This window comes from Acanthochromis polyacanthus, chromosome 17 (genome assembly GCF_021347895.1).
Source record: "Acanthochromis polyacanthus isolate Apoly-LR-REF ecotype Palm Island chromosome 17, KAUST_Apoly_ChrSc, whole genome shotgun sequence".
Lineage (NCBI taxonomy): Eukaryota > Metazoa > Chordata > Actinopteri > Pomacentridae > Acanthochromis > Acanthochromis polyacanthus.
In genome coordinates, this window is record NC_067129.1 from 15,555,879 (window position 1) to 15,580,887 (window position 25,009).

General features: G+C 42.1%; 2 protein-coding genes across 4 annotated transcripts; both read right to left on the minus strand.

Annotated features, from left to right (window-relative positions):
- Positions 1-97: 97 nt before the first annotated feature.
- On the minus strand, positions 98-5,500 carry plp1b (proteolipid protein 1b). 2 transcript variants are annotated; one of them, XM_022188394.2, is made up of 7 exons: positions 5,357-5,500; positions 3,225-3,411; positions 2,968-3,124; positions 2,525-2,702; positions 2,179-2,252; positions 1,904-1,969; positions 98-1,014 (listed from the first exon to the last, which is right to left on the minus strand). In XM_022188394.2, the coding sequence occupies exons 1-7, from the start codon at positions 5,358-5,360 to the stop codon at positions 943-945; spliced, it is 738 nt and encodes a 245-aa protein (XP_022044086.1). In that variant the 5' UTR covers positions 5,361-5,500; the 3' UTR covers positions 98-942. The 2 variants fall into 2 exon arrangements, with proteins under 2 accessions (XP_022044086.1, XP_022044078.1); XM_022188386.2 differs by lacking the exon at positions 5,357-5,500 and adding an exon at positions 3,790-5,270.
- Positions 5,501-9,186: 3,686 nt separating this feature from the next.
- nlgn3b (neuroligin 3b) lies at positions 9,187-24,455 on the minus strand. 2 transcript variants are annotated; one of them, XM_022188348.2, is made up of 7 exons: positions 24,191-24,454; positions 19,835-20,505; positions 17,982-18,041; positions 16,904-17,053; positions 15,860-16,045; positions 13,068-13,857; positions 9,187-11,253 (listed from the first exon to the last, which is right to left on the minus strand). In XM_022188348.2, exons 2-7 carry the CDS (start codon positions 20,313-20,315, stop codon positions 10,455-10,457), a joined length of 2,466 nt encoding a protein of 821 aa, XP_022044040.1. In that variant the 5' UTR covers positions 20,316-20,505; positions 24,191-24,454; the 3' UTR covers positions 9,187-10,454. The 2 variants fall into 2 exon arrangements, with proteins under 2 accessions (XP_022044040.1, XP_022044048.1); XM_022188356.2 differs by lacking the exon at positions 17,982-18,041 and having other exon boundaries at positions 24,191-24,455.
- Between the last annotated feature and the right edge of the window lie 554 nt (positions 24,456-25,009).

Sequence of the window (25,009 nt, forward strand, 5' to 3'; positions counted from 1 at the left end):
GAGAGACAGAATGTATATTGTTGTGTCATGAACGGGCCTGGCATCATGCTATTTGTAGCAGTAATTGCTAAATATGTTTAAATGAAATACTTCACAATCAGCATAAATGATTTTATTGCAACATACTGTGTGGTTAAAATAAAAATCCCAATGTATTGCCTCAGATTTAAATGGTTTAATCAGCCTTAATTTCTAATAAGCACACACCAGACCAAGCAGTAGGGCTACACATTAAACACAAGTCACCTGGAGATCAGTTATTGAAGCATCAACCCCCTCGGGTAGCTTATTTTAAGATTTAACCAAAACACCTCCAGGAATACAGACCCCCTACATAGCAAAAATGCATTGCGAGTGAGCGCAAAGTACTTTTTTTTTTTTGTGAAGTGAGAAGCTCAAAGAGAAACTTTTGTACTTTCAGCTTCACTTGCTTTAGTTCACACAATGTTGATACGCAAGATGGTGATAATGAGGCAGCAGCAAAATCATATTCAGAACCAATATGTGCATCAGTAAACACTGAGTGGTGCGCACGCAGTTATGACTCGCAAGGCAAGCTGTCATTTCTCTTAATTATTCATGAAACATCATACATCACAATCAGCACCAGTGAAGCCTCACAGAAGAGATAAAATGAGAGACACAACCTGCAAAAAGGAAAATGAACAACAAAGCTAAGAGAATCATCTGAGAGGAGGATTTGAGGAGCAGGCCAGAGCTCATCATCGGGTGTGAATTATCTTCATCTCTCTGTCTGTTGTTCATACTTAACAGTGATGAGAAACATTTTGTCTTTTGTTATTGGACACGTCTAAAGAAATACTAGCAGGCGATCCAGGTTTGGAAGTTGCAGTTTCCCAGAGGATGAATGTAAATCTAGTGTTGCATAATGTTGACTGTCCTTCTCAAAGCCAGACGATGGGGTTGACTGAGGCGTTGCTCTTAGCGGATCCCTTTTCTGCCCAGGAACCGCAACACCGCGTAGTTGTAGGTGGTGGCGATCATGTACAGGAACTGCAGGGGAAGACGTTATCAGAGGTGGAAAGAACAGAGAGGAAAAAAATATGAGAATCCAGATACTACAGAGTAAACAGAATGGGCAAGCAGACTGAATATTCATTTGGCTCCAGTACAAGGAAAAAAGTCATCATCTTTCAGGGATGATTCATCGGTGGTGGGACAAGTGTTCAGAAAAGTAGCAGTGTCAGAATTTTAAAACATGTTTGCAAGGAAAAGTCCTATCCTCCAAACCTTAATTATGTAAAAGTACGTGAGTATTGTATACTTGAGTAAATTTACTGCTTTACTGCTTACATATTTCTAATGGTATCTGGCCATGCAGGTAGTTTTGGTTTAGCGTTGTCCACATGCTGAAAAATTTCTTGCATTGAGGTTTCTGCTCAACACAAATAACCTGACCAGAATTTTGCAAATCTCACAACATTATAGTGTCTCTATTACTCCAAATAATAACTTGCTGCGAACAGTGTTGGTGGGAACTATTCATTTGCTAGAAGCTTCAGTAGCATTGAAGCAGCATCTTGGATGAGAGGGGAAAGGCCCAGTTGTTTTTTTAGTGAAGCTCTTACAATCTCCTAGAAGACGGAGAATCTACACAGATTTTCCCTTTGTAGATTGACTGAAAACACAAAATATTCATAGTGATGTTTGTGGATTTTAAAGAGCATAAGAGGCCCCATTCAAGGAAGCACAGTCTTGATCACAAGACAAACTAAATTTCTATTATTAGTGACCAAATCAAGCCATAATTACCTGCAAGACTGAGTGCCGCTGTCTCTATATCTATCATTTTAGGAAACTGATCCTTTACATTTGATTCGACATTTAGAAGAGGAAACTTAAATGTCCAGAGAGCAGGCAAACTGCCAAGGCAATTTCTTACCAGTGCCAAGAGAGTGACCCCAGCACCGGCGAATGCAGCTATGTACAAGTCATAAGTGACGTAGAACTGAAAGACAAAACAAACATGAGTTATTTCAATGAGAGTATCCAGAGAATTTTAATCAATCTCTTGTATGTTTCAGTCATTCTGTTATCCTCCCTCACACACGCATGGATCCATTAGTAATTTTGATGTTATATCGATTGTGAACACTGATGATACTAATATGAAATACTGAACTGTGTGAAAAAGGAATCTTGGATTCATGTACTCACTTCGCTGGTTTTGCAAATAGATGCCAAGGTCATTCCACAAGCCTTGCCTGGCATTGCATTCCAAGGAAGCAGACCTTAAGTAAAGACATGACGTAAGTGAGGCATCTCTTACCATTGCTGAATCATGATGAGTTATGACGCATTGAAGCTTCCGCCCATGCACGCAGCATATCAGGCAAACAGCAGTGAAGAAATGAAGATAAAGGTGTAGATATCTTCATTATTTCATAACTAAATCTACCATCAGTTTGGCAGCTACTCCCCAGCGATCAATTCATCGCTTTCAAGGGCACATTAACATTCTCATCAGGGGGACATGCGGTCAGTCATTATAAGAACAACGCACCATACTGCCTGGCGTCCATGCAAATCCAGCCATGCTGATTAATGCTGGGTGTTGTTTCAGCCAGGATGTTGATGTTGTGGCAGGTCTGCTCCATGTTGAACAAGAACAGGACGGGGACGGCAGTGAAGGCAAACACTGCCAGCCAGATGAAGGCCAAGATGTACGTCACTATGATAAACTGGGGGAAGCAAAAAATCAGTGCATGAGGTCACAGAATTGTTGCATAGATGCTCAGGTCTCAGAGTGATGAATATGGCGTCATTAAAGCAGCTTTCCAACATAATTCATGATTCAGTGTAGAAATGACACAAACAAAGAGCATTTCATTGTGCAAAAGGGGCCGAAACAAACCAGCATTCAGCATCTCAAAAATGACCCCACATCATGTTTCTCCTCCCTCTTTCTCTCGCCCCTTCCTCCCTCCCTCACCCATGTGTTCTCACCGTCAGGCTGAGGCAGCGGCCACACTGGGTACTCCTGAATTCGCCAAAAGTCTGCTTGACTGCACTCGTGGTGTAGAAACCCTCAGCCAGCAGCAGGATGCCGTAGAGGAAGAAAAAGGATGCCAGGCCGTAGATCACGTACTGGAAGTATTTGATACTGGGACAGTCACAGGAAGAAGTCAGTCAAACAGTAAAATGAAGCAACTCCTCAGAGGTGAAAAAACAAGAATTGAGAGAATTTTTGAAGCATCACTCACAAAGATGCCATGACCACATAGTCCTGAACGTTGCGGGCAAAGTAAGTCTCGACGAGGACTTCGGTATTGGCCAACGCTTCATGCCCACAGCCACAAAACAATGCCATGCCAGCATAGCACAGCAGGGTGGCAACCAGGGATGGGTAGGGCACTGCCCCAAGGCACCGGACACAGCAATCATAACAACCTGAGGGGGCATAATATATCAGCACACAGGCGGCACACACCGCACATATAACCACACAACACATCTATGCCACGGTGGGGGACTCTTTCACCCTGTGGGGGAGCTATGGAAAAGGCCTTGCTCAGTCTGCAAATCCATGAGCATACACCAAAACCCCACCAACAGGCAAGAAAGCAATGGGAAAAAAAATTAGACAGCAGTGATAAAACAAGAGTTCAAGCAGCGAATTCCCAATAAAGCGTCCAAACAAAAGCAGCCACCTCTGACTTCACAACAACCTCATGCACGTCTTCCAGTGTAAGCTGCGCTGTTGAAGCAGGTAGCAAATATCCACAGTGTTAATAAATGCATTGCCAGAAATGGGATAGAGGAAAGCACCTAAGGCTTTGCAAAGCCAAGGCTGCCTGACCGGAAACATTTGCTGCTTCTGATCCTGTACTCCACAACAAAGAAAGATCCCAGTGCCAACCAGTGGTGTACAGTGCTGCCTACAGGGTATCGCTACTGTAAAACAAGCCTCTCTGTGCTGATTTCATCCGTATGTGAACGCTCCTCTGCCTGTACCAAACACCTCACAGCTCAGCCCTGACTAAATCTGGTCCAGCCCTCTTTCTACAGCGGTCACAGGCGTCGCCAGGCGATTGAGGGATGGTGGTGCAACACTGGCTTCAGGGGCCCAGAGGAAAAAGCTACTCTTTGTGGCTGCAGATACAATATCTATTGTGTTTGCCATGATCAGGGAGGAACAAAGGGCAGTGATGTCAAACAAACAAAGACCATCGTGCCACTACACACACACACACATAATGTAGTATGCGGTGGCGGGGGGTCACCAGGACCGTGTCTACACCACCACTGGCAGTGTCACTACTCAGGCCATCCTCCATCCACAGCTGGCCGAGCCTGGTACCATGGCACTGAGTGTCAATGCCGGCGGGGGCTGAGTTCAAGTGTTCAAAGAGTGGGTGGAAGCATAATGAACGAGAAGGACGATTTGAATATCTTCACAACAACAACAGCCCCACTCGAAAATTAGAGCCTTCGCCGATACGCATTGTGAAATCCTTGAGTGCCTAAGCCCTGAGGGTGTGCAAAAATCTCTCTGATATTTCTGATTTTAGTTGGAAAGGAAGAGTGGCTGTGAGTTAAACAAACTGCTGCTAAAGTATAAATAGTAACAGCAGGGAGACTGTTAGTCCCAAAAAATGATAGTGCCCGCAGACGCCTACACTTCAGCTGTGCCCTGCTGCAGCAGTGGTTACAGTGATGGAGTGATACATGCCATCATAGCCTCCATCTGAATTCAGTGCAAAAAGGCAGAAATGCATTCCATGCCAGATAATTAGTCGAGACTCCAAACCTGTTAAAAAACGTGTAAAAGTTAGCACGCAAGTTGCTTGTACGTGAGGAAAAAAAACGGTTAGCAGAAGTTGCTTGTGTCCACGGTTCTCATGGAAATTTGCTAATTTATCCCCGTGACACATGTGGGAGTATCTGACCTCTTTCACATGAGTGACCTGGCATGGCCTTGGCATGATGAGAGCTGCTGCCAATCTCCCTCTGCGACTGTGATTCCAGTCTATTAATGCTTAAAAGAGGTTAGAAAAGGTAACAAGGACTTCTTTCTTTACTGCAAAGTAAATAATCCCAGCTGAGTCCATGTGATGTTTGCTTTTCAGTCCCCTGAAATCATCATCATATGTTAAATTAGATCATATATTAAGAACAAGAGCAGGAGTTGGATTTGTGGTAAATCCATGAGAAATTCCCATATATCAAAACACAGGATGAATCTGCAGCCCACAGTGCATGAGGGCAACAAGATGTCTAAGGATCGAAAGGACATATTAAAGGCAACATTAGTAAGTTATTGAAATGCACTTTCTTTTTTCAGAATGACATTAATAAGAAATGATAAGAGTTATTAAAAATTCTGTGCACTCACCCATGTCCAGAAAGAAGTGTGGGGTTATTGAAGTTTTGCTGGGTGGCTTTGTGACTGTGATATGAGGATATGAGAAGTTATTCCCCGCCACTCCTATATGAATCTGACTCGCGCTTTTGTCTCATCAACAATAGATAGACCACATCTCCCCGAGTCACATCTTAAAGTCGCAAAGTCCCATTTCAGCTGCCAGTCATTATTTACGGAGCCACGGGTTCAGGAGTGGGGACAGAGAGTGGGCCACAAATCCTAATAACAACTTTTTCTTCATATTTGCTTCTATTTAGTGCATTTTAGCTGCACTGGCTGATACTTTATTTCATTCTAGGACTAAAGTAAAATATGTTTGCATTTCAATGAGAATGACATTTTTTAAAAGTCAGTTTTCTGTGTGATGCCAGCCACAAATATTAAACAATTTTACACATTTTGGCCAGTTTAAAATCAATTGTATGTCACATTTAATAGCAAAAGTGCATTTTTCCCTTAGCATACCCAATACACTCATGCAAATACATCACCCAAAATTCCAGGACTTTTTGATATTTTCACCTCAGATGTGCTGTTTTCTTGCACATTTTTTCATAAGATACATTTAATTAACCTTCATCTGTTTATTGTTGGCATGCATGCGTTTCCTGCCTGCACACGCCACATATGCCACATGCCAGCACCACGCAGTTAGCAAGTCTAATGATTTCAAAAAGCAGTGTGTCGAGAAACACGCCAAGACAAGAGGCATGCATGGACAAAAGAGTGAGATAAATCGAAAACGCCAGTGACTGACATTGATGAAGTTGACTAACAAGGGTGACATTGACGGTCGGGTCCAGCTGCTGCCCTCCTTCCCTCCCTCCCTCATGTTTGACCCAGTTGATGTCAAAGCTGGGTTCACTACAAAGGAGCCAGTGTGGAGCAGGAGAAAACACCATGCTATTTTTTTTTTCTTTTTGGGAGAAAGTCCTCATCCTCTTTTCAACTTGCCATTTTAAGAACACAATAAACTGATTTATTAATAAAAGATATTAATAATCGTGTCATCAGATTGCATTTATTTTCACTTGGCTTTCATGGAAACACGTCTTTATTCACAACAGATTACACTTTGTTAGGTGCCATCCTTTGCTCAGACTGATGCACACACAGTGCCATTTATTTTTGTGCCCCTTTCAAAATGTGAGCATTCGAGGGACTGATGTGCTGCTCAACATAATTCACTCGCCTTAAGAAAAAAACAGCCTTCTGGATTTGGAAAATGTTTGGTTTAAGTTTCCATTCACCATCCTTTTATCTCCTGAAAACCAATAGCAATTACAGAGGTAATTAGTATGTATAAAGGATTAATGACAGTGGCTTTGTTACGGTGGAAGTGAAGTGCTGAGGAATGACATTTCTGAGAAACACCGTGCAGGAGACAGACAGACGAGAGGCATTAATTAACCTCTGTACTGTGTATGAGTGTGCAGAATGGTTGTCAGCTTTACTTGTGAGACATACAGAAGCAATAATGTTGACAAACATAGGATGGGATTAGGTAGGAGGACAAGTGTTAGAGGCTTGCTCGCTTGGGTGACATGAAAGGAGAATTTATGAATAAACTGTTCCCCCTCAACAGCTAATGCAGATGGTGGTCAAGGATGTGAACAGCTCAGAAGATAAATTATTGGGTAGTGCTTAATAAGGCTGCATAACACTCTCTGGTTAATGCATGAACTGATTTTGAACAAATTCATCAGCCTTCATGCTTTCAGCTAAGTTGCAAATGCTATTAGGCTGCATGTATCAGTAGATATTTTGCATAATCACACGGAAAATAGTACCTATATCACGACCAACATGGACAGCAATATGAGCATGCTATATATCAGTGTGATGCATGTGACTGCATGCAGAGTGTATATGTGATACGGCACCATGATCTATCTGTGAGTTATTTTTGCAATTGTTTGCAGTGTGATAGACCCACACACGCCAATATTTGCACACTGAACGTGGCGATATGCATGTGTTTATACAGGGGAGGAGGTGGCCCTGTAAAAATATTTGCGCCCTCTCTTATCCCCGTTATCATAATGCGTGTTATGTTATCTTGTGACAAAACGAACAAACAGCCATCAAACAAACAAACAAGCACTTGGAGGACAAAAATGCGTCGGGCTCCGTCAGAAGTGAGTTTGGTGGCAATGACCTCCCACGGTGAGGCCCTAAATTATTTGTTTAACTGCATGATGAAGTGTGGACGGACCGAGCCGGGGGTTTGTGTTTGATTGTCTTTTATGTGTGTGTTTGAAGTTTGTGAGATGTGCAACCAGCCACTGTTTCAACATTTTCAAAAGCAAACCAAACCAAAAAAAATACTGCGGAGGGCCAAAGCAACAGTAGTTGGAGGAACATCAAGGAAAGATGAGGACTGAGAGAAAAGTGTTTGTGGTGTTGATGGAAGTTTGGAGGAAGTGGTGGAAGATGTTTTCAGATCCTTTACTGAGGTAAAAGTACTCATACCACATGCAAATATTCTTCATGAGAATGTATTTAAAGTACTAATAGTAGAAGTACTCCAGTATTGTAAAAGTATATATTACATCAGATCAGTATGACTCCTGTATTGATGTGAATGTAGGATTTTACAGTTGTAGTAGGTTGAAGTGGATCATCTTTTGAACCATATTGTATCGGACTGCAAATAAAATGGATTCATCTGCTCATTTTCTTTCCATTCTTCAAATAATTTACTTGAAACAATCCCGAAAATAGTCATAAATGATTCAAATACTTCCTAGTGTTCATAATAAACCAGCTGATTAATTGAGTAATCATTTCTACTGTACTTGCATTAACTGTTGGGTAGTTCTCCTATAAAACCTTATATTTTATGAGATCCTTGTCTGTTTTGTGTATAAAAATCTTAATTTGGAAAATAATTAAAAATGTTGATGAATGGAGTGAAGTAAAAAGTCCAACTTTTCACTCTGAGATGCTGGAGATATGAAGTGGGAGGAAAAGAAAAGACTGAAGTAGCCGGATATCAGCCACAGCGTATTACATGCCGTTCACTACAGCATGAACAAGTAAGGCTGTAATGATAAAAGCCTGAAGGTATGGCATTGAACGAGGCTTCATTTTATTCCGGATTAATTCAATTTTTAGTTTTTTAGAAGATAATATTTTAGGTCTTTTTAGCTTTTACTGGAGGGGGAACGTGACAAAGGGCAGTAAGGTGTTGTTTCACTAAAACCCGAAACTAAATCTGAACAAAAAGCCATTTAATTCCTAAGATACCTTCAATGCATTTCCAATTTTATTCTACTGATTTAGCATTAGACTCATGTAACACTCCTGAACTCGCCGTGGGCAGTTTAAAAATCCTCAAACTTTATGCAACAGAACCAGAGATATCATCCTGCTTATGCAACTGAACCGCCAACAGATCAGTTAGAGATTCAGGTGTGTTACACTAATAGCGGCTTATGTAGCTCGTATCTAGCTGCCAGCCTCAAGCAGAGATGAGGAGTGGGTTACAGAAGTCTGGCGAGCTCATGTCTTTCTAACTTCACACCCCCACATTTCCCAACTTGTAATCTTCCGCTCCGAACATTTTATCAGATTTTTTTCCTTCCTCTGCATGGTGCCACAAAACACCCCCAAACCAGTCAACAGGCAGGTGTAAAATCGGCAGCATTCACCTGTAACTCCAACTCTAAGACCCACACGCTGTATATCTGAGGCCTGCATTTCACACATTTATGATTAATTGTAACAAAAAGTCTTCTATTAAACCTGCATTAGATGAACAAAATATGATCAAATCCCAATTTCTGACAAGACTCATCTTTAGGTTCAAAAATCTTTTAATAGTCGTCTCATTTAGATTAAACAATGTCATGATAGGTTCAAAAAAATCAGATCTCAAAGCTTGATGTCCATCTTGTCGATTCAGTAAAGTGTGACCCCTGGATATAACTCGTTATGCACGGGGTCCAAACCGCTTGGTTAAGGAGCAGTAATCTGTAAGGTTCGTAAAACTCCTTTTTAAATGTGAATATCTGAATTGGAATACATACAGTTACAATGTAATTACAGTCATCTTTCTGAAGACCTTACAGTATCTCATAAACAAACGACAAATAAAATGTTGGTCTAAGTTTATTCTGTACAAACAAGCCAAGCCAAAAGAACCATGAGTCGGTTAGAGTAGGAAAGAACACATTGTAAGCGAGTCTCTTTTTATAGTGAAGCAGAAGTTATATTCCTACAGTGTACTGAGCAAAAAATTAGAAGCACATAAAACGAAAATATAGCAAGGATACTCAATAGACTACAATAGATTACACAACACTACATATGCAAAACTGAATGGTTAATTTCAAACGATGCCTAATTTACATTTTTGCACTGCAGCTTTCACCCTTCCACACACTCGCACACCCACACAAGCCCACGCACACATGGGTGCTATAATTTGCACTACCAGATAGAAACATTTTGGATAAACTGGATTTTTTTTTTTTTTTACCATATGTGACCAGTATTCGAACAAAACTTCAATCCATTGTTGTTATGATTCCACAGTAATTCCTTATGTAAGCGATGTACAAGGCATTTGAAAGTAATTACAGTAAAAATACATTTTCATAATAAGCAATGTACCATGAGAAATATGTATAAAATAGCTTGATAATAGTCATAATAATACTGCTTCTCTGCTTTTCCCAGATCTCATCTCCGTCCACCCCGACTTGTAATGTCACTTTGTTCCACGAGATCAAAATAGATATCACAGAGTAAGAAAAAGCTTCCCATACAAATCCAACTGTATAAACATTATACTAAGTTCTTGCTAGGTAAAGTTCCAAAAAAGCCAAAGTGGAAAATGAAATGCACTTTTCTTTTTCACTGCCTTTGAAAATGATTATTATAAAATGACTCTGCAGTTAGACTTCCTATTATGAGAGAGCAAAGGCAGGATGTTGGCGGTTTTACACCTTTGGAAAAGACAGAACGAACATATTCAACCCTATTTTACCTACACATCCTAAATACAGCTTTACATTTCCGTGTTTCAGGTGCGTCACGCTTCTCATCGCTGTCTCCTGCCAGGCTATACTCGCGTGGTTGAGTGGGTGCTGGGCAGGCCTGCGGAGCTGTAGCCAGCGGGGAAGGTGCTGTAAGGACTCATGTTGGAGAGGCCCATTAGGGAGTTGGGGATCATGGTGATGTTGTTGGGGGTCATCAGAGGGATGTCGTCAGGGGAACGGCGCTGGCTGAGCGTGTAGTCCAAGCTGGGAGAGACGTGAAGAGGATTGTGAAGGGCCTCACACTGGTTCCTCTGCTGGGATGAAAGGGTTTCGTCTATTGTGGTAGTGTGGCTCGCGTTGTTGCCTTTGCTCTCACGCTGGGGACTGGGCTGCTGGGACGTGTCCTGGCGACTGCGCTTGTCCTTGCGGTAGTACAGAGCGGCGAAGGCCAGGACATTGAGGAAGAGCAGCGACGCCCCCACGGCGATGGTGACGCTGAGCTCTGTGGAGTAATCTCTGGGGTTCGGCATGATCAGAGGACCCATCTCCCTCCCTGCTTCTCCGTTGTTGTGGGCGGTGGACAGAGGAGGCCGTCCGGTGCTGCCGGATCTCTTGCCGTTGGACTGGGTGGGATCCAGTGGGGTGACCTTGGTGGTAGTGGAGGAGTAGTGGAACATGTCGTGGAGGTTGTAGAGATGCGGCACCAGGTGTTTCCAGAAGGCCACTTTGGTGGCGCGGTAGTGGTCACGGATGCGAGGCTTCAGGCCGATGTGCAGGTAGAGCTGGTCATAGGGGTCGTACTTAGACCAGGCTACCTCCTCGAAGCGGTTGGCCTTGGTGTGGATGAACTTGGTGTCCTGTGGCACGGGCTTGTTAGGATCCCTGTGAAGACACCAGAGACAAATGTGTTGGAAGAAAGCTCAATGATTAGCGCATTAGAGCCGGATTCAGTTCAATACTTGTCAACCTTTAGCAGCACCACGTTGTGATGATATAATTTTATTTATTGATGTAGATATTTCATTGTCCAAACTAATGATTCAGAACCAGCTAGCAAGAATAACAAACAAAATTTGTTATTGATTTTTGTTCTACACACAGTGGAACACAGTTCAATACACGGAGCATTAGTTAGATGTTTTGTTTTAGATGTGATTTTGCTAACATTTTCTACACCATAATGTGCATCATTACTGGATAATATCTGCTTTAATGCTGTGATAATTATTTCAAGCAGATTGCTCAAACTTGGGCACTGTAATTGCACACGGCTAAAATTCATCAGGAAATAGCAGGCTCTTCCATGAAACTGAGTGTAATACAGATAGAATAGAAGAACTTCATCATTGCAAGAGCAAAATCTAGGTCAACACAATGTAATATCACCAACTCTCCTCAAGAGCTCAGCATTCTCTCATTCCTACACACTGAAACAGCAGCCTACAATGACCTGCGCTGTGCTTTCGCCTACTGCTGGGGTCATCGTGTACAAAGATTCATTGCAGCTCTGCATTCAATAAGCAGGAAGGCTCGAGCACTGCAGCAGAGAAGTTCTCCACTACAGCACAGCTCACTTAGGTGTCTGTTATCTTCAAGAACACCCAGCAAATCTTTGCCTCCATATGACAAATTGCAAAACAAGCTGTCAGAAGGAGAGCTGCAGAGCTTCACTCTGTTGCGCTTTCAACAGCAAGCTTTTCCACAGCTGAGTCAGTGTTTGTGTGATTTCGCTTCAACATCAGACTCTATCTTGTCTTGGACAATAAACTCTCATTTTCCAAGAAGTGGAAAACTTTATTAAGCTGAAAAACTCTCCTGCTGTCTAAAACATATACATCAAATGCACCGGAAGGAAAGTTATGGCTAGAGGGATACACAGGGGATACTTTTTTAGGTCTCTCAGTAAAATTGCTATTAGAGACTTGCCAGAAGGAGAAACAGATCCACAGTGAGAAATGCTGTTTAGTAGTCATCTCAAATCTGTACAACACCCACAACAAAAACCCTGTGTATTACAAGCAAACATATACAGTGTGTACACGCAGTATTTCTGTGCTAACAATGTGTGTTGCTCCTACTTGAAATCACAACACTCAATAAATTTGTCTTAGGTTTATAGAGTACATCTTAAACGCCTCTTCAAAATTTCCCGTCAACATAAGCTGAGCCACTGCTTTAAACATTTATGAGAATTAAGCTGTAAATTTAAAGATCCGCCACCTTTAGGAAACCTGCCCAAAGTCATGAAACTTTGTGATGTGAGTAAAGGGAGATTTTACAGGAGCCTAAACATGACCTGCCATTTGAAAGGACACAACTCCTACTAGATACTGTATGCAGAATACAGTCAGCAGCCATGATTCTACACTGAATGGTGAGGTCAAATCAGTTACAGAAAGGGCAATTTACAGTAAGTTGTGTAAATTTTTAAACCTGGGATGTTAAGGAATTTATAAGAATTGCTGAAAATTGAACCACAGTTTTTCATATTGGAGTTCTTGTGAGCAAACAGGAAAAAAATGATGCCTGGAAGACATTGTAGTGGGAGTTCAGGCTGTACCTAATTTGGAGATTGGACATCTCAACACAGAGTAAAGGCACGGGTATGGTCAATCACTCCAGCTTTTCCAGTTAGATATTAAATGAGTATCTAATGCATTAAACCAGATTGTGTCACTGGGTTCACTGTTACTCACCCACTCTTTGCAAAGTTGGTCCAGTAGGTCATAACCACAGCACTGAGCATGATGTCATTCCTGGAGAAGTTGCAGGGGAACAGATCAGTCGGGCCCACCATGGGGATGCCAAATACGTAAGGCACCTCGTCTCCATGCGCTGAGTCTGACCACACCGGCTTCATAAGGCTCTGGCAGTGGTGGTAGAAGGCGTAGAAGTACGTGGGCGAGCCGTAGCGGGCGTGCAGGTCAGCTGTCACCACCGATGGCTCCACCCATTGGTGGTCGGTGAAGAGGGCCACCAGGGTCTTCCTCCTGGTCTCCGGGTTGTCCTTGTCAGCCCAGTCTGTGTACATGAATTTAATTGTCTCCCTCAGTGTGTCCTTCCCTTCTGGGTAGCCATACAAACTGTCCACAAAGTCTGACACAGCAAAGTCAAAGTCGCTGCCAGACACTCCGTCCTCCAGGTCCATCACGTTCTCCACAAAGCGCAGCCCCTCCCCCTGATTAACACCCAGCATTATATCATAGTTCAGGAACTCGCCCTGCTCCATCAGGATCTCTGGGTCATCCGGGATGACGTCTCCGTCAATGACGGGGCCGAAAGCCACTCGGTATCGGGCGGCCTGGATGTCTTGCTCTACCAGCTCCTTTGCGCTTTTCCTCTGCAGGCAGGAGACCATGTCCACTGTGTCCAACACATTGCAGCCAACCCTCTCAGCAAGCATGCGAGTGTACTTGACTGGTTGGTAGTTCACAGCCCAGCTGGACAGCGCTGAACCACTTTGGATGATGGCTCTGTGGAACAGACCTTGGGACAGAAAATTCAGAACAAAAAGACACAGGACAAAATGCCCAGAGAACAGTGGTTATCCCAGTACACCATTATTATTAGGAGCATTCTGAGCTGCTCTAAGCAAATACATGATTCACTTTATGCTAATTATTATTCATAGTTAAATCCAATGCTTGATGCTAAATAAAATCCAGGTAGACAAATGCAAAAAAAAGAGCCACATGATGTGTTTTAGCTTTTAGGAAAATAAAGCAGCACAAAGACTAATAAAGCCAGACTGTCCAGCTCATGAGAAGCTGCTCAGTAACGCAGCAGGTAGAAGAAAAGTCCTGCGAATGGGATGCCGATTCCTTCCTTTGTTAACATACTGATAAAAATGCCCCCAAATCCTGCTTTTCCACTGCTGATCCGCTTATTTGTTCCTCTATGCAGATGACAGTGAATGCTTGTCAAACTAATGATCAATTTGCAGCATTGTTCCAGCGAGGAGGCGTCTAGTTTTCCCCACACCAGTTATTCACAGATGTAGCGTAATTGTGGAATCGTTAATACTGTGTGTCTAACAAGCTGCGTAGCTTTACACATAGACTGCTGATGCCAACTGTGCGGTGGAGGGTGTGTGCAGAGAGCTGAATATGCAGTAACCCTGATCCTTCAATGTTGATAGAGTAAACACGCTGCTCCGTTGAATTGTTTATATGCAGTGCGTCACCTCTGTCTCTGGGGATTTTGTATCTACCACCTAAAAATGACAAGTGATATGTATCAACTCAGAAATACTCTGCTGAGGTTAAGGCATAACAGTCGCAGGAGAACGAGTGTAGGGACAGTGTCACTTTCTCCCTCCTTTGCTGTCATTTATTTCAATTTTTTAGGGCAGCAGCTAGCTAGTCTACTTCAAAGACAGCCGGAGGTCTTTGTGCATTTACTGCAGCCGAGCTAGGACATCTAATACAAACCTCACAAAGGACAGCCGCTGCAGCCTGCCTGCCTGCTGCTGATGAAAACACACAGTTTTTGCCCTTCTTGTGATTTTGTCCATCATCAATGAGAGCGCCCGGGCAATAATACGGTGAAGATTAGAGGTTCAATTCCCAGTGGGGCCACCCATATTGAAATGCACATCTTTGATTCTTGCAAGGAGCTTTGGAGAAGTGTTCATCAAATGGCACATTTTAATGTTACCTGCTCATCTTTTCACAGGTTATCAGATGCTGGATTCCAGTGGGTAAAGTATTCTCTATATGCAGGTACTTTATCTGAATTCACTTAAAGATAACATTAGTGTTGATAGCATAAATTTGTGGAGGGACGTGGATTAAAATTGTGGTATTAAATTAACACGCTGCCAATATATGTGGAAAAAAAAGAGAAAAAAATCTTTTTACAGAAAATATCTGAGGCATTTGGACTTTTCTCGAGTTGTGCTTCATCTTCATGCCAACCTTGTCCTTGGTAAACAGTGTATTCACACAAGGTTTTGCAATGACAGAAAATGAACACACCAAAATCACTGCTTTTTTTAAAATCCTTTTTGGAAACTGCAGGCAGGTAGAAATGGGTAAATAAATCTGGCGCTGAGAGTCTGAAGTATAAATCAGTTGCAGTGGTAAAAACTGATGGTCACAGGTGAACGTGATGACATGCTGAAAACTTTATAATGCCAGTAGGCTTCTTTAAGAGCTTCACATTTTAAGAGGCAGAGCTTTTAGTCTGATTAGATTGAGTAGAGGGGAACAAAAGCAATCACTTACTTAACGAATCCCCTCTTTACCCTACGCCCATATCATAACACTTCATCTCTATGCCAGACCACTTGGAGCTACTCTTAAAAATAAAGAACAGATTTGAAAATGATAAAATGAAAACACTGTTTAAAAAGACAGAGTAATTTAATTGATAATATGAAATCTTACAACTCAGGTTCATGCAAGCTGACATTGACATTATTGCATTAATTGCTACTTGAACTCTAGCGTCAGAGATAACTTTGAAATAGAGACTTGCAGATTCTTACCCTCTGAGTGGTGGGAGAGTGTCAGCAGACTGACACATGAAGCACCGATTCCAGATCCAAAAACTGTGATGCGGCCTGGGTCTCCTCCAAAAGAACCAATGTTTTTACTTATCCAGCGGAGAGCTTGAATCTGGTCCAGGAGTCCATAGTTTCCTTTGGCTGCCTGGTCCCCAGTACTAAGGAAACCTGATGTGTAGAGACACAACAGAGCCGGCGCTGAAGTAGAGCTCTACAGTGTGTGACAACTTTGATGTAGAGCTGTAGCCCAGCAGGGCATCTGAATGAACTGGCACCGTTTCCCCTCAGGTGTAAATACACTCTCTCCTACTGTGTTTCACTACTTTAGTCGACTCCTTGTAAGAGTCTCCACGCAGCAGTAGCCCCTCAGGAAGTGATCAGGGCTCTGCTCATCAAATTTTAATGCTCTGCTCACAACAGCAACTTAATAACAAACATAAATAAATCTTCTACTTGTATTTCATTAAATGAATTTCATAAAACTACAATGAGGTCACTGGAGCTCTTACATTGATCCTATTACATATTCCCTTGTCTGGTCCCATCTAAACTCCACACTGTTTTGAATGTTAAACACGAAGGAACACGAAAACTCATGACCTTGTGCATGCCTCTGAATGCTGTATCTCTCTGTATAGTATTTAAATTGTGTTACTTTCAAGAATGGCGAAGCCTGATAATCTTGTTCAGATTAGATAGATCCATCTAAAGGGAGATAAATTGTGTTTTCAGAATGGGCATAAAGCAGATTTCTGCAACAAGGACAAGGCATGACAAGTATTTGCATCGCTTTTGCTCTGACGACAACATTTATATGCAAATCAAGCTGTGCAATGCTACCATATTTTCCTATAGTGCTTTTCTCTGCATCCTTCTCTCATGTCTCTACTTCTTTTAATAGTCTAATAACTGCAGCACAAGTGGAAGATAATGACCACTGTGACAGTTTATTCCCTTAGATTAAAAAGGGCTAAATCCCCCAGTTGAGACACCATTAAAAGTTACCGCACAGAGACATGTCATCACCTAATATTCCAATTCTGTAGTTGAGCGTGACGACGACAACATTCCCATAACTGGCCAGAACGCTGCCGTCCATCATGTTCCCTGTGCCCTCCATATAGGAGCCTCCATGGATGTAGACCATCACAGGTCGAGCTTCAGAGTCTCTTATATCTGCAACGTCAAACACACACACACACACACACACACACACACACACACACACACACACACACACACACACACACACACACACACACACACACACACACACACACACACACACACACACACGCTGAGCAAACAACTGCAGGGGCAGCAGTAATGAAATGGAGAATTAATGGAGCACTGTTACTAAAACTTTATATCCCAACTGTTCAGTATGAGGTATGGCAAAATACGGCTCAGAAAATGTGCTTAGAAGCAAGCAAGGGGTGGAAGGCCTGTGGTTTGGAAGCTGTAATGACAATCAGAAAATGCATGGTAAATACACTCCGACAAGGGTGCATGAATAATAAAATAATTAACAACAGTTCTGATAGCAAGCAAGCATACTTTTGCTCTGCACTGTTTCTAAATTACTCTGCATTAGAAAGAGAGAGAGGAAAAAGAGTATTGATTTAACTTTATTCTCAGTTGAATTAAAATGATATTAAAAATATGTTAAAGACTTGAGCGTAGTTTTGACCTGCACGACACTGAGCGCTTGCTTTCTACTAGTACGAGCTAAAATAGAAAGTGTGGTATTTGTTCCATAAAAATAGAAGATCAATACTTTACGTTTTGGGGCCAATTTATTATATTGACTAATGACTGTCTTTAGAAGAGACTCTAAGACAGATAAGTAGATAATGCAATCTCTGGATCAATGTGCGTGGCAATAGAGATGTAACCCTTCGTGAAAGGATTGCAACAGTGCTCAATTCAAGACATGGGATGCAGTAACAGCAAACTTATGTAATCACAAAATCAGATAACAGCATTTTTCTTTTCCCACTCCGAATAAAAGAACCCCCACAGTTCCTCAGGAAAGCAAAAAAACAAAACACCTAAAAACCTAAAAGAATCCATGCATCAAGACTTTGAGCTCTTAAAAAAATACCTTCAGATATATGAGTCTCAGCGTGTGAGAAAGCCGCCCCCTTTTTCTTGTGTTGGCTCCCTGGGATTCACATAAGAAACAAAAAAGAAGTACAGATTTTCAAAATAGCATGGTTGACTGTGTGTCTTATTGAATAAACTTTCTAATCAAACTGGCAGAACCAATTTCTTTCTTACAAAAGGTAGATGACATGATGTAGAATCTTTAGAGATGCAGTACATAATTATATTATGGCAGGTACGAGATAATAAGTGTTTATAATTATGCTCTGATTAAGTAAACGGATTGTTGCTCCTTGTTAGATATTTGCAAGGACTGACTTTGTGTGTATGTCCAAATTCATGCACACACACACACACTGATACCTGCGAATGCTTTAATAAGTGTGGCTGGGGTGATACGTGTCTCTTGGTAGATTTTATCTTTGTCTGCAGCTGTTGTGTTAATTTCCAGGTAAACCACAGTAGGGCACTTAGATGACGTATGTGGTGTATAGTTTATCTATGCATAATTAATACACTCTGACTTCACGGGGACATCAAGCCACAAATATATAGTGTAAATTTCAGAAACATACTCTTTAATTTGACGTGGAAAAAATAATCACAGGAGATAAGGAAAAAGAGCAGGTTTCACATCAGTGAAACAAATAATAAAGTCACAGAACGCCTGAGGTATAATTTAAATAAACAATGGCAAAGTCTGAAGAAATAAAAATGCATAGACCAAAAGGGGTTATGTTATTTCCTCGGAAACAAATATGGAAATGTGGAATTTCATTAACCTGCTTGCGTGCCAGGTGAGGAGGCCTATAGGCAGCACTCAGACGAGGGGCTTTATAAAATGTGGGCTGCTCCATTTTGGACAGCTACCTCTCAAGCTGGCTGTTTATCAGTTGTTGCTATGCTACCATAGAAAAGCCAGTCAAAGAGTGGCACGCTACATACACAAGCTGAACACGGTTCGACTTAGAATGCTTGGCGTTCTGTGTTATGCCAAATGCATGCGAGGGAGGCAATGCATCCTCAGAAACCATGTTTAATTGGTGCATTGAAGTAACCTGAATAAGAGAAATCTGTTTGTCAACACTAGAATTAGAGAACACGCAGCATTACCGTGGCATTACATTGTTCTGCTAATCTAGAGATTCACAGCAGACAGACTAAATGTTCCCTTGCTGGTTCATTTCACAGTTCTATTAGTCACAAAAATGAGAAGGATTCAGCATGCGATAGACAGTTGACTCCTGTACCTCACTAATTGGCCCCCAGCAGACATACTGTCTGAACAAAGCAGCAATTCAGTAATATAAAGAAATTCTTAGCCAAACATGGACAAAAGAAGAAAAAAACTGGCACTGCTAGCTTCACTAGCTCGAAGTAATCTTCGCGATTACCTTTGATGCTCTGCGGTTATAGGGAAATATGCTGGGTTCATCATTTTCAGAGCTGAAAATTATTGCTTAGTTTAGGTGAACCGATACTTAAACAACACCGCAGCTCAGCAATATTTCACTGGATGTCTGTTGGTGAGGAAACAAGCACATTCCTCAGTACATTTATGTGTACTTATCCTTTCATATCTAAGCAAAAGATCAGTTAGGGGCATCAGGGCAACATCTTCAGTTGCCATAGCTACCAAATAATTTCCTGCTTATCAGTGTGATGGCAACATTTCAGATGATAATGATGACATCGCTTTGGATGGTAAATCAGCCTCTGGTGGCAGCAATGATATGAGCAGGGGTCACACACATGATTTATGATGATCACAGGACAACGTCAGGGCCACAAAAAACAGTGATCGATGAACATGGAGTGTCACTGCTGTCCGTTTTACCCGCACCAACTCACCATCCTCTGTCGGAGCGTAGATGTTTAGATACAAACAGTCCTCACTCTGATCCTGAATGTAAGTGGCTACTGTGTCCAGGTTATAGGTGAACCATATGGGCATCATGATCTCTGGCACGGTGTTGTGGATGTTCTGAGGGCACACAGGCATGAAGTGGGTAGCATTCTTGACACCTGACCAGGAGGAGGGCTGATCGGGGGGCATGAAGCGCTTCTCGCCCACAGGCGGGGCGGCGTAGGGGACCCCGAGATATTGATCAACGGGCCTCAGGACTTCGCTGGGCACGGGGACCCTGAGGCCTCGCAGCTTCCCAAACTGGGTGGTCACAGTTGGGTAGAATTTCTGGCTGGTTGCCTTTGTTAATGACCAGCAGGAACATAATATCCACCAAAGAAGAGCACAGTGGGTGATGGTTGCAGTCCCTTGCTGATGTAGCAGGTGTGCAGGCAACAGATGGTCTCTAAATGTAGCCAGCCACATGGTCTGGGCAAGACAGTGCCCTTGCACAACACAAATGCACACTGTAGTGTCTGTTCAGTCCCTTTGCAATGACCCTGTCAAACAGACATCACTCACTGCGCCTTTAGATCCGACTGTTATCAAATCCAAATACACCTCAGTCAGATATGGACCGGCCCTACTTCCAGTTTTCATTGCAGTGCATACAGACCTAGAAACAAGATGATGAGAAAATTAGATCAGAAAACAGTCAAAACAGTCTACAAAGCCAGTTTAATTTCCTTATTTGCAATAAAAGATTTATCGTCTTCCACTATCTTGGGCTCTACATACATACTAGTGCACATAGTAGTTTAATGTCGGAACAAATTGTCTTAAAAGAGCGAATTAATTCCTGTTCATATACGAGTCACTGAATCCTTATCTTTATGCATCAGTGGGGGAGGTGATGGGAGGAATCTGAAAAACACATCTGCTGTGATGTTGGAGTGACACTGCGAAAGCATCGCATGATATAAGGTGTTAAGCACCCTTTTTTCTTATGGGAAAGCATCAAGGTGAACAGCAAAGAAAGACAAATATTTGTATTGAAGCCCGATGAAAAAGACACACTCACTGGGAATAACAAATACCCCAATGCGATTTTGATATTTCAGTGTTTAATACATTTCAAAAACTCCAAATCATGAACAGAGTGTTTGCATCTTTCAGTACATCTAAGCCTTACTGTCAGCATGAAGATGCATAATGGCAGTGCTGAGCGTTCCCAGAACTAACATGTCTAATGGGATCACACAAGCACCACAACCCTCTTGATACAGCTGAGTAATTGGAGCCTAATTGGAAGACCTGAGGAAGGTTTACAGGTAGGAATCAACAATTTGGATTACATATCAGAGGAAATGAATCCTTTGACACTTCTTTGAAAGTGTATAGTTCATTTGTTTTATTTTTTCTGCCAACACAAATGCAGAATTTATCTTTGAAGCTGTTGAACGGTTTTCTAGTTCTTAAGCTCTATATTTTTTCCAGTATTTACAAAGCAGAGCCGTAGCAGTTAATCAAAAGAGTCATTTGTTGTCAGCTGTTAAATTAATCACCAACTATTCTGTTTGGTTTAAATATTTTATAGGAAAACAAAATCTACATCTTCCGCTTCAGTTTTTTAAAATGTGAATATTTTCTGGTTTCTCCTCTGTTATGATTATAAACTTCATATCTTTGGATTTTGGACAAAACAAGACATTTGAGGATGTCATCTTGGGCTTTCGGAAACACTAATTGACATTTTACATTGTTTTTCTGCCATTTTATAGATAACACAAGGGATCAATTAATTTAAGGAATAATCAACACATCAACGAAAATATTCCTTATTTGCAGCCCTATTAGAAAGACCGCATAACTGCTTAGAAGCAAAACTGACATCCTGTTGATTCAAGTGGAAAATTCCTTCATTTTGGATCTGTCCAGTAACTGCACTGCTTGATGCAAACAGATGAAACTTTGCCATGCATGTACATAATCTGTTTCCTAACCCAGATACAGCCACCAGAGCCTCTGCGCATCGACAAGTGACGACTAGTTACTGGTTTATCAGCGTGGATGCTTCAGTGAACAGCAGAAGGCACTGTCACCTCATCACAATGTGCATACTGCATGTCAAGTAAGGTAGCGCATGTGAGCTCATCCAGGAAGACCTACAGAAAACGGATTGTGTCGTTCTTCTCCCATTCAACTACTTTAATCCAGTATGCACCCAGTCTTTATCGTCAAGGGGAGCAGAAAGTATAATATTCTCAGCATCAGGTTCTCACTGGCTTGTCAATGAGCAAATCAAAAACAACCTTGTTCATCTAATCAGATTTATTGATGAGCACTGCCCCGAGCATTGTTAAAGACTGCAGCTAAATAGCTCTATCTATTAAGACAGGGGACAGTTTCTTCCTGCTAATATCAGAGACTAATTAACCATAGATGTGGTGCATTGGCTTTTCGCTTTCTCTGCAACATTTTGTTTACACTTGCAGGGATGTCAACACAAATAAAGGCGGCTCGTTCTCTCCTTCGCAGGTGCTGCGTGTTACCTAATACGAACATCACTACGGTTTGCCCATTTCCAAGCATTGGGACATAATCGGATAAATTTTAGTCTCACACTATCACTGAGGTTCATTTGAGAAATATTGTACATCTCTGCCCCAGGCCAGCTTTGTCTGTATTAATTAACAGTTACGAATGTTCCCCATAGCCAAAAAGGACAAGACTTGTTCTATCAGCTATCTGTTATATGACAATGATGTACAGCTCCCAAGACATTAAAATGGAGAAGACAGAGAACCTGATTTTTTCTGCAGATTGGGGCTCATCTTCTGGTGTGAAAGTGACACGGATAATTAATCATTTGGATCCATTTGGAGGTGCAAGACCCTCTCTGTTCACAAAACCTGCTGTGAAGGCATTATTAATTATTAAATTAGCAGTAACAGGCTGTGCAGCGGGGATCACCAGTCAGATTTAGTTAGTTGTCTCGAGTTTAAGAGGCAGTCCTGGCAGTAAAAACAGAAGACAGTGCTGGGGCTGCTGCAGATCAAAGGGACGGCATGAATTCTTAAAATGAGTGGCATTTCCTTTTAAATTACACATGCGCTGCGTTCGTATCAACAGATTTGCATGTTTTTGACATGTGACGCAAAAATCAAACTTCCAGTTTAATTGGTGGAACAAAGCTGAGGTAGTTTCTTTCAAGTCTCCATCTAAAATAAAATACTTTTTTTTGCTGTTTTACTGACGTCACTGCAGGCAATCAAAGCAGCTGGATGCTGGTTTTCCCCTCTAACTTCTGCTGGTCTGAGATGGGACAGATGTGGATAAAAGCTTTATGGCATACACCAAATGGGCCATGTAATAAAAGTGAGCCATCACTCAGTCACGTTTGATACACTGCAAGTTATTGGGCAATTTAGCCTGGCAACATGCCCAGAACTCAGTAACTAAGTGATGTGTCCAAAATCAAAATGTTTTACAACCACAACATTTTACTCAAATGGAGGATTCTGCAGCAGCCAGATGTTTGTGCATGAAAGTATCCTGGCTCTGCTGAGTTTCCTTACACCAGAATACTTTAATTCCCATTTGCCTGACTTGATCCTAGTTAGAGACCTATTAGGAAGATTGCTATAATCATGTTTCACTCCTACCCTTGCTATCTGTACACCTCCATCATTGACAGGCACACAATTCAACACCAATTCAGCACTAATAAAAATCACTGGGACAACGTCTTATCGATTGAGTTCTGGCTGCCTGGGGGCCCTTGACATGAAAGCATTTGAGAAAGGAGCCTAGTATGTCAGACAACAGTACTGGGTTCCCAATGCCCTTGTAATTCGACTGGTGTGGATCAAACCCGTTTCTGTGGATTTCCCAAATCCCCCCCCCCTCCCCCCTTGTCTAATTTAGCAGTGCAATAAAGAAGAGCAGGGATTGATGTGGGGGGGAAGAGAGAGAAAAAAAACACCTTCCAAAGAACATGAAGGTAGCACTCAACGTAATGATCAGCGCCTCATAAATTAATGCAAGGATCCAGACCCAGAGAGAAAACCAAGCCACAGCCCACGTAGCATCGACAAACTGCTGTAGTGTGTGTGCGCTGCCTCACGGTGTGACTGGGAAAGCTTGTTTAATCTGGGTCTAGGACGGAGGAATATTGGATGAAAATGGGGAGAAAAAATGTCGAGCAAAGAAACCTTCCACTGTGCTATATCGCTGAGCAATCGCTTTGAATGAGACAATCACCCCAGATGTCAGTGATCAATCTGAACAAAGATTCGTCCCACGGAGAAAAAAACAAAAAAACACACCACACACACAACGGAATCATTAGGTTAACTCACCTGCTTTTACAGAAGCTGAGACGCGCTCCATCTCGAGATTTCCTCCATACCATGCCCGTCAGTGAACGCCGTGGGTTGCGTGTGGAATATTTCCCCCCCGGTTTCGGTATCAAACACACAGATCTCCACTCTTATCTCCTGCTTCGCACAGTCTGTGTGCTTTGCGCATTCACGACGCCAAGGTCAGGAGCGCCAACGGTTTTAATGGAGCGCCCACCATAGAGATCTCTCTACGGCGCCCACTGCCAGCGCGTTACTAGGCAACCACCGGGATACGCCAGTGCATTAAATCCACCATCCAAAAAACCGACAGAATCCCAATTTAGAAACCATTAACTAACCACCTTAACCTCGGACACCGCTCATTTTTACGTACACGGTTCGTGCAGAAAACCTTTTACCTTTGACCACGGAAAAAACAAACAAACAAACAAAAACAAAAACAAAAACAAAAAAGAAACAAGTGCAGCGATTTAAGAAGTGTGCAGACCCGCAAGGAGAAAAAAGATGTGCATTCCTGAATGCACACATATCATAAGCCTTTTAGTAAATTGTGACAAACATAGCGAAGTGGATGTGTTAAGTAAAAAATAGCGCAAGCCATCCCCCGGTCTCTGCAATGTTTTTTCCAGTCTGATTCTAATCATTATGGGAATTGCATCTTAAAAAAGCAGTTGCTGAGGAGCCTCACAATGACAGCCCTGAAACACCAGGTTCACACTTGTATAACAAGCAGAATGGATGGGTAATGCATGGAAAAAGCTCCTCTGAACTGCTGTGAAGCAAAAATGACCACAGGTGGCAAGAAACTGGTCCAGG

Bases quoted from the DNA above. Each gene is read 5' to 3' on its own strand.
- plp1b (XM_022188386.2), bottom strand. From the start codon at position 3,829: ATGTTTCCGGTCAGGCAGCCTTGGCTTTGCAAAGCCTTAG. The intron at 3,125-3,224 runs GTGAGTGATGCT...TGACTGTCCCAG, and splicing joins TATGTGGTCATGGCATCTTT to TATCAAATACTTCCAGTACG. The intron at 1,970-2,178 runs GTGAGTACATGA...TTTGTCTTTCAG, and splicing joins CTATTTGCAAAACCAGCGAA to TTCTACGTCACTTATGACTT.
- nlgn3b (XM_022188348.2), bottom strand. From the start codon at position 20,315: ATGTGGCTGGCTACATTTAGAGACCATCTGTTGCCTGCACACCTGCTA. The intron at 16,046-16,903 runs GTGATGACATGT...TCTACACATCAG, and splicing joins CTACAGAATTGGAATATTAG to GTTTCCTTAGTACTGGGGAC. The intron at 11,254-13,067 runs GTGAGTAACAGT...GTGTCTTCACAG, and splicing joins ACCAACTTTGCAAAGAGTGG to GGATCCTAACAAGCCCGTGC.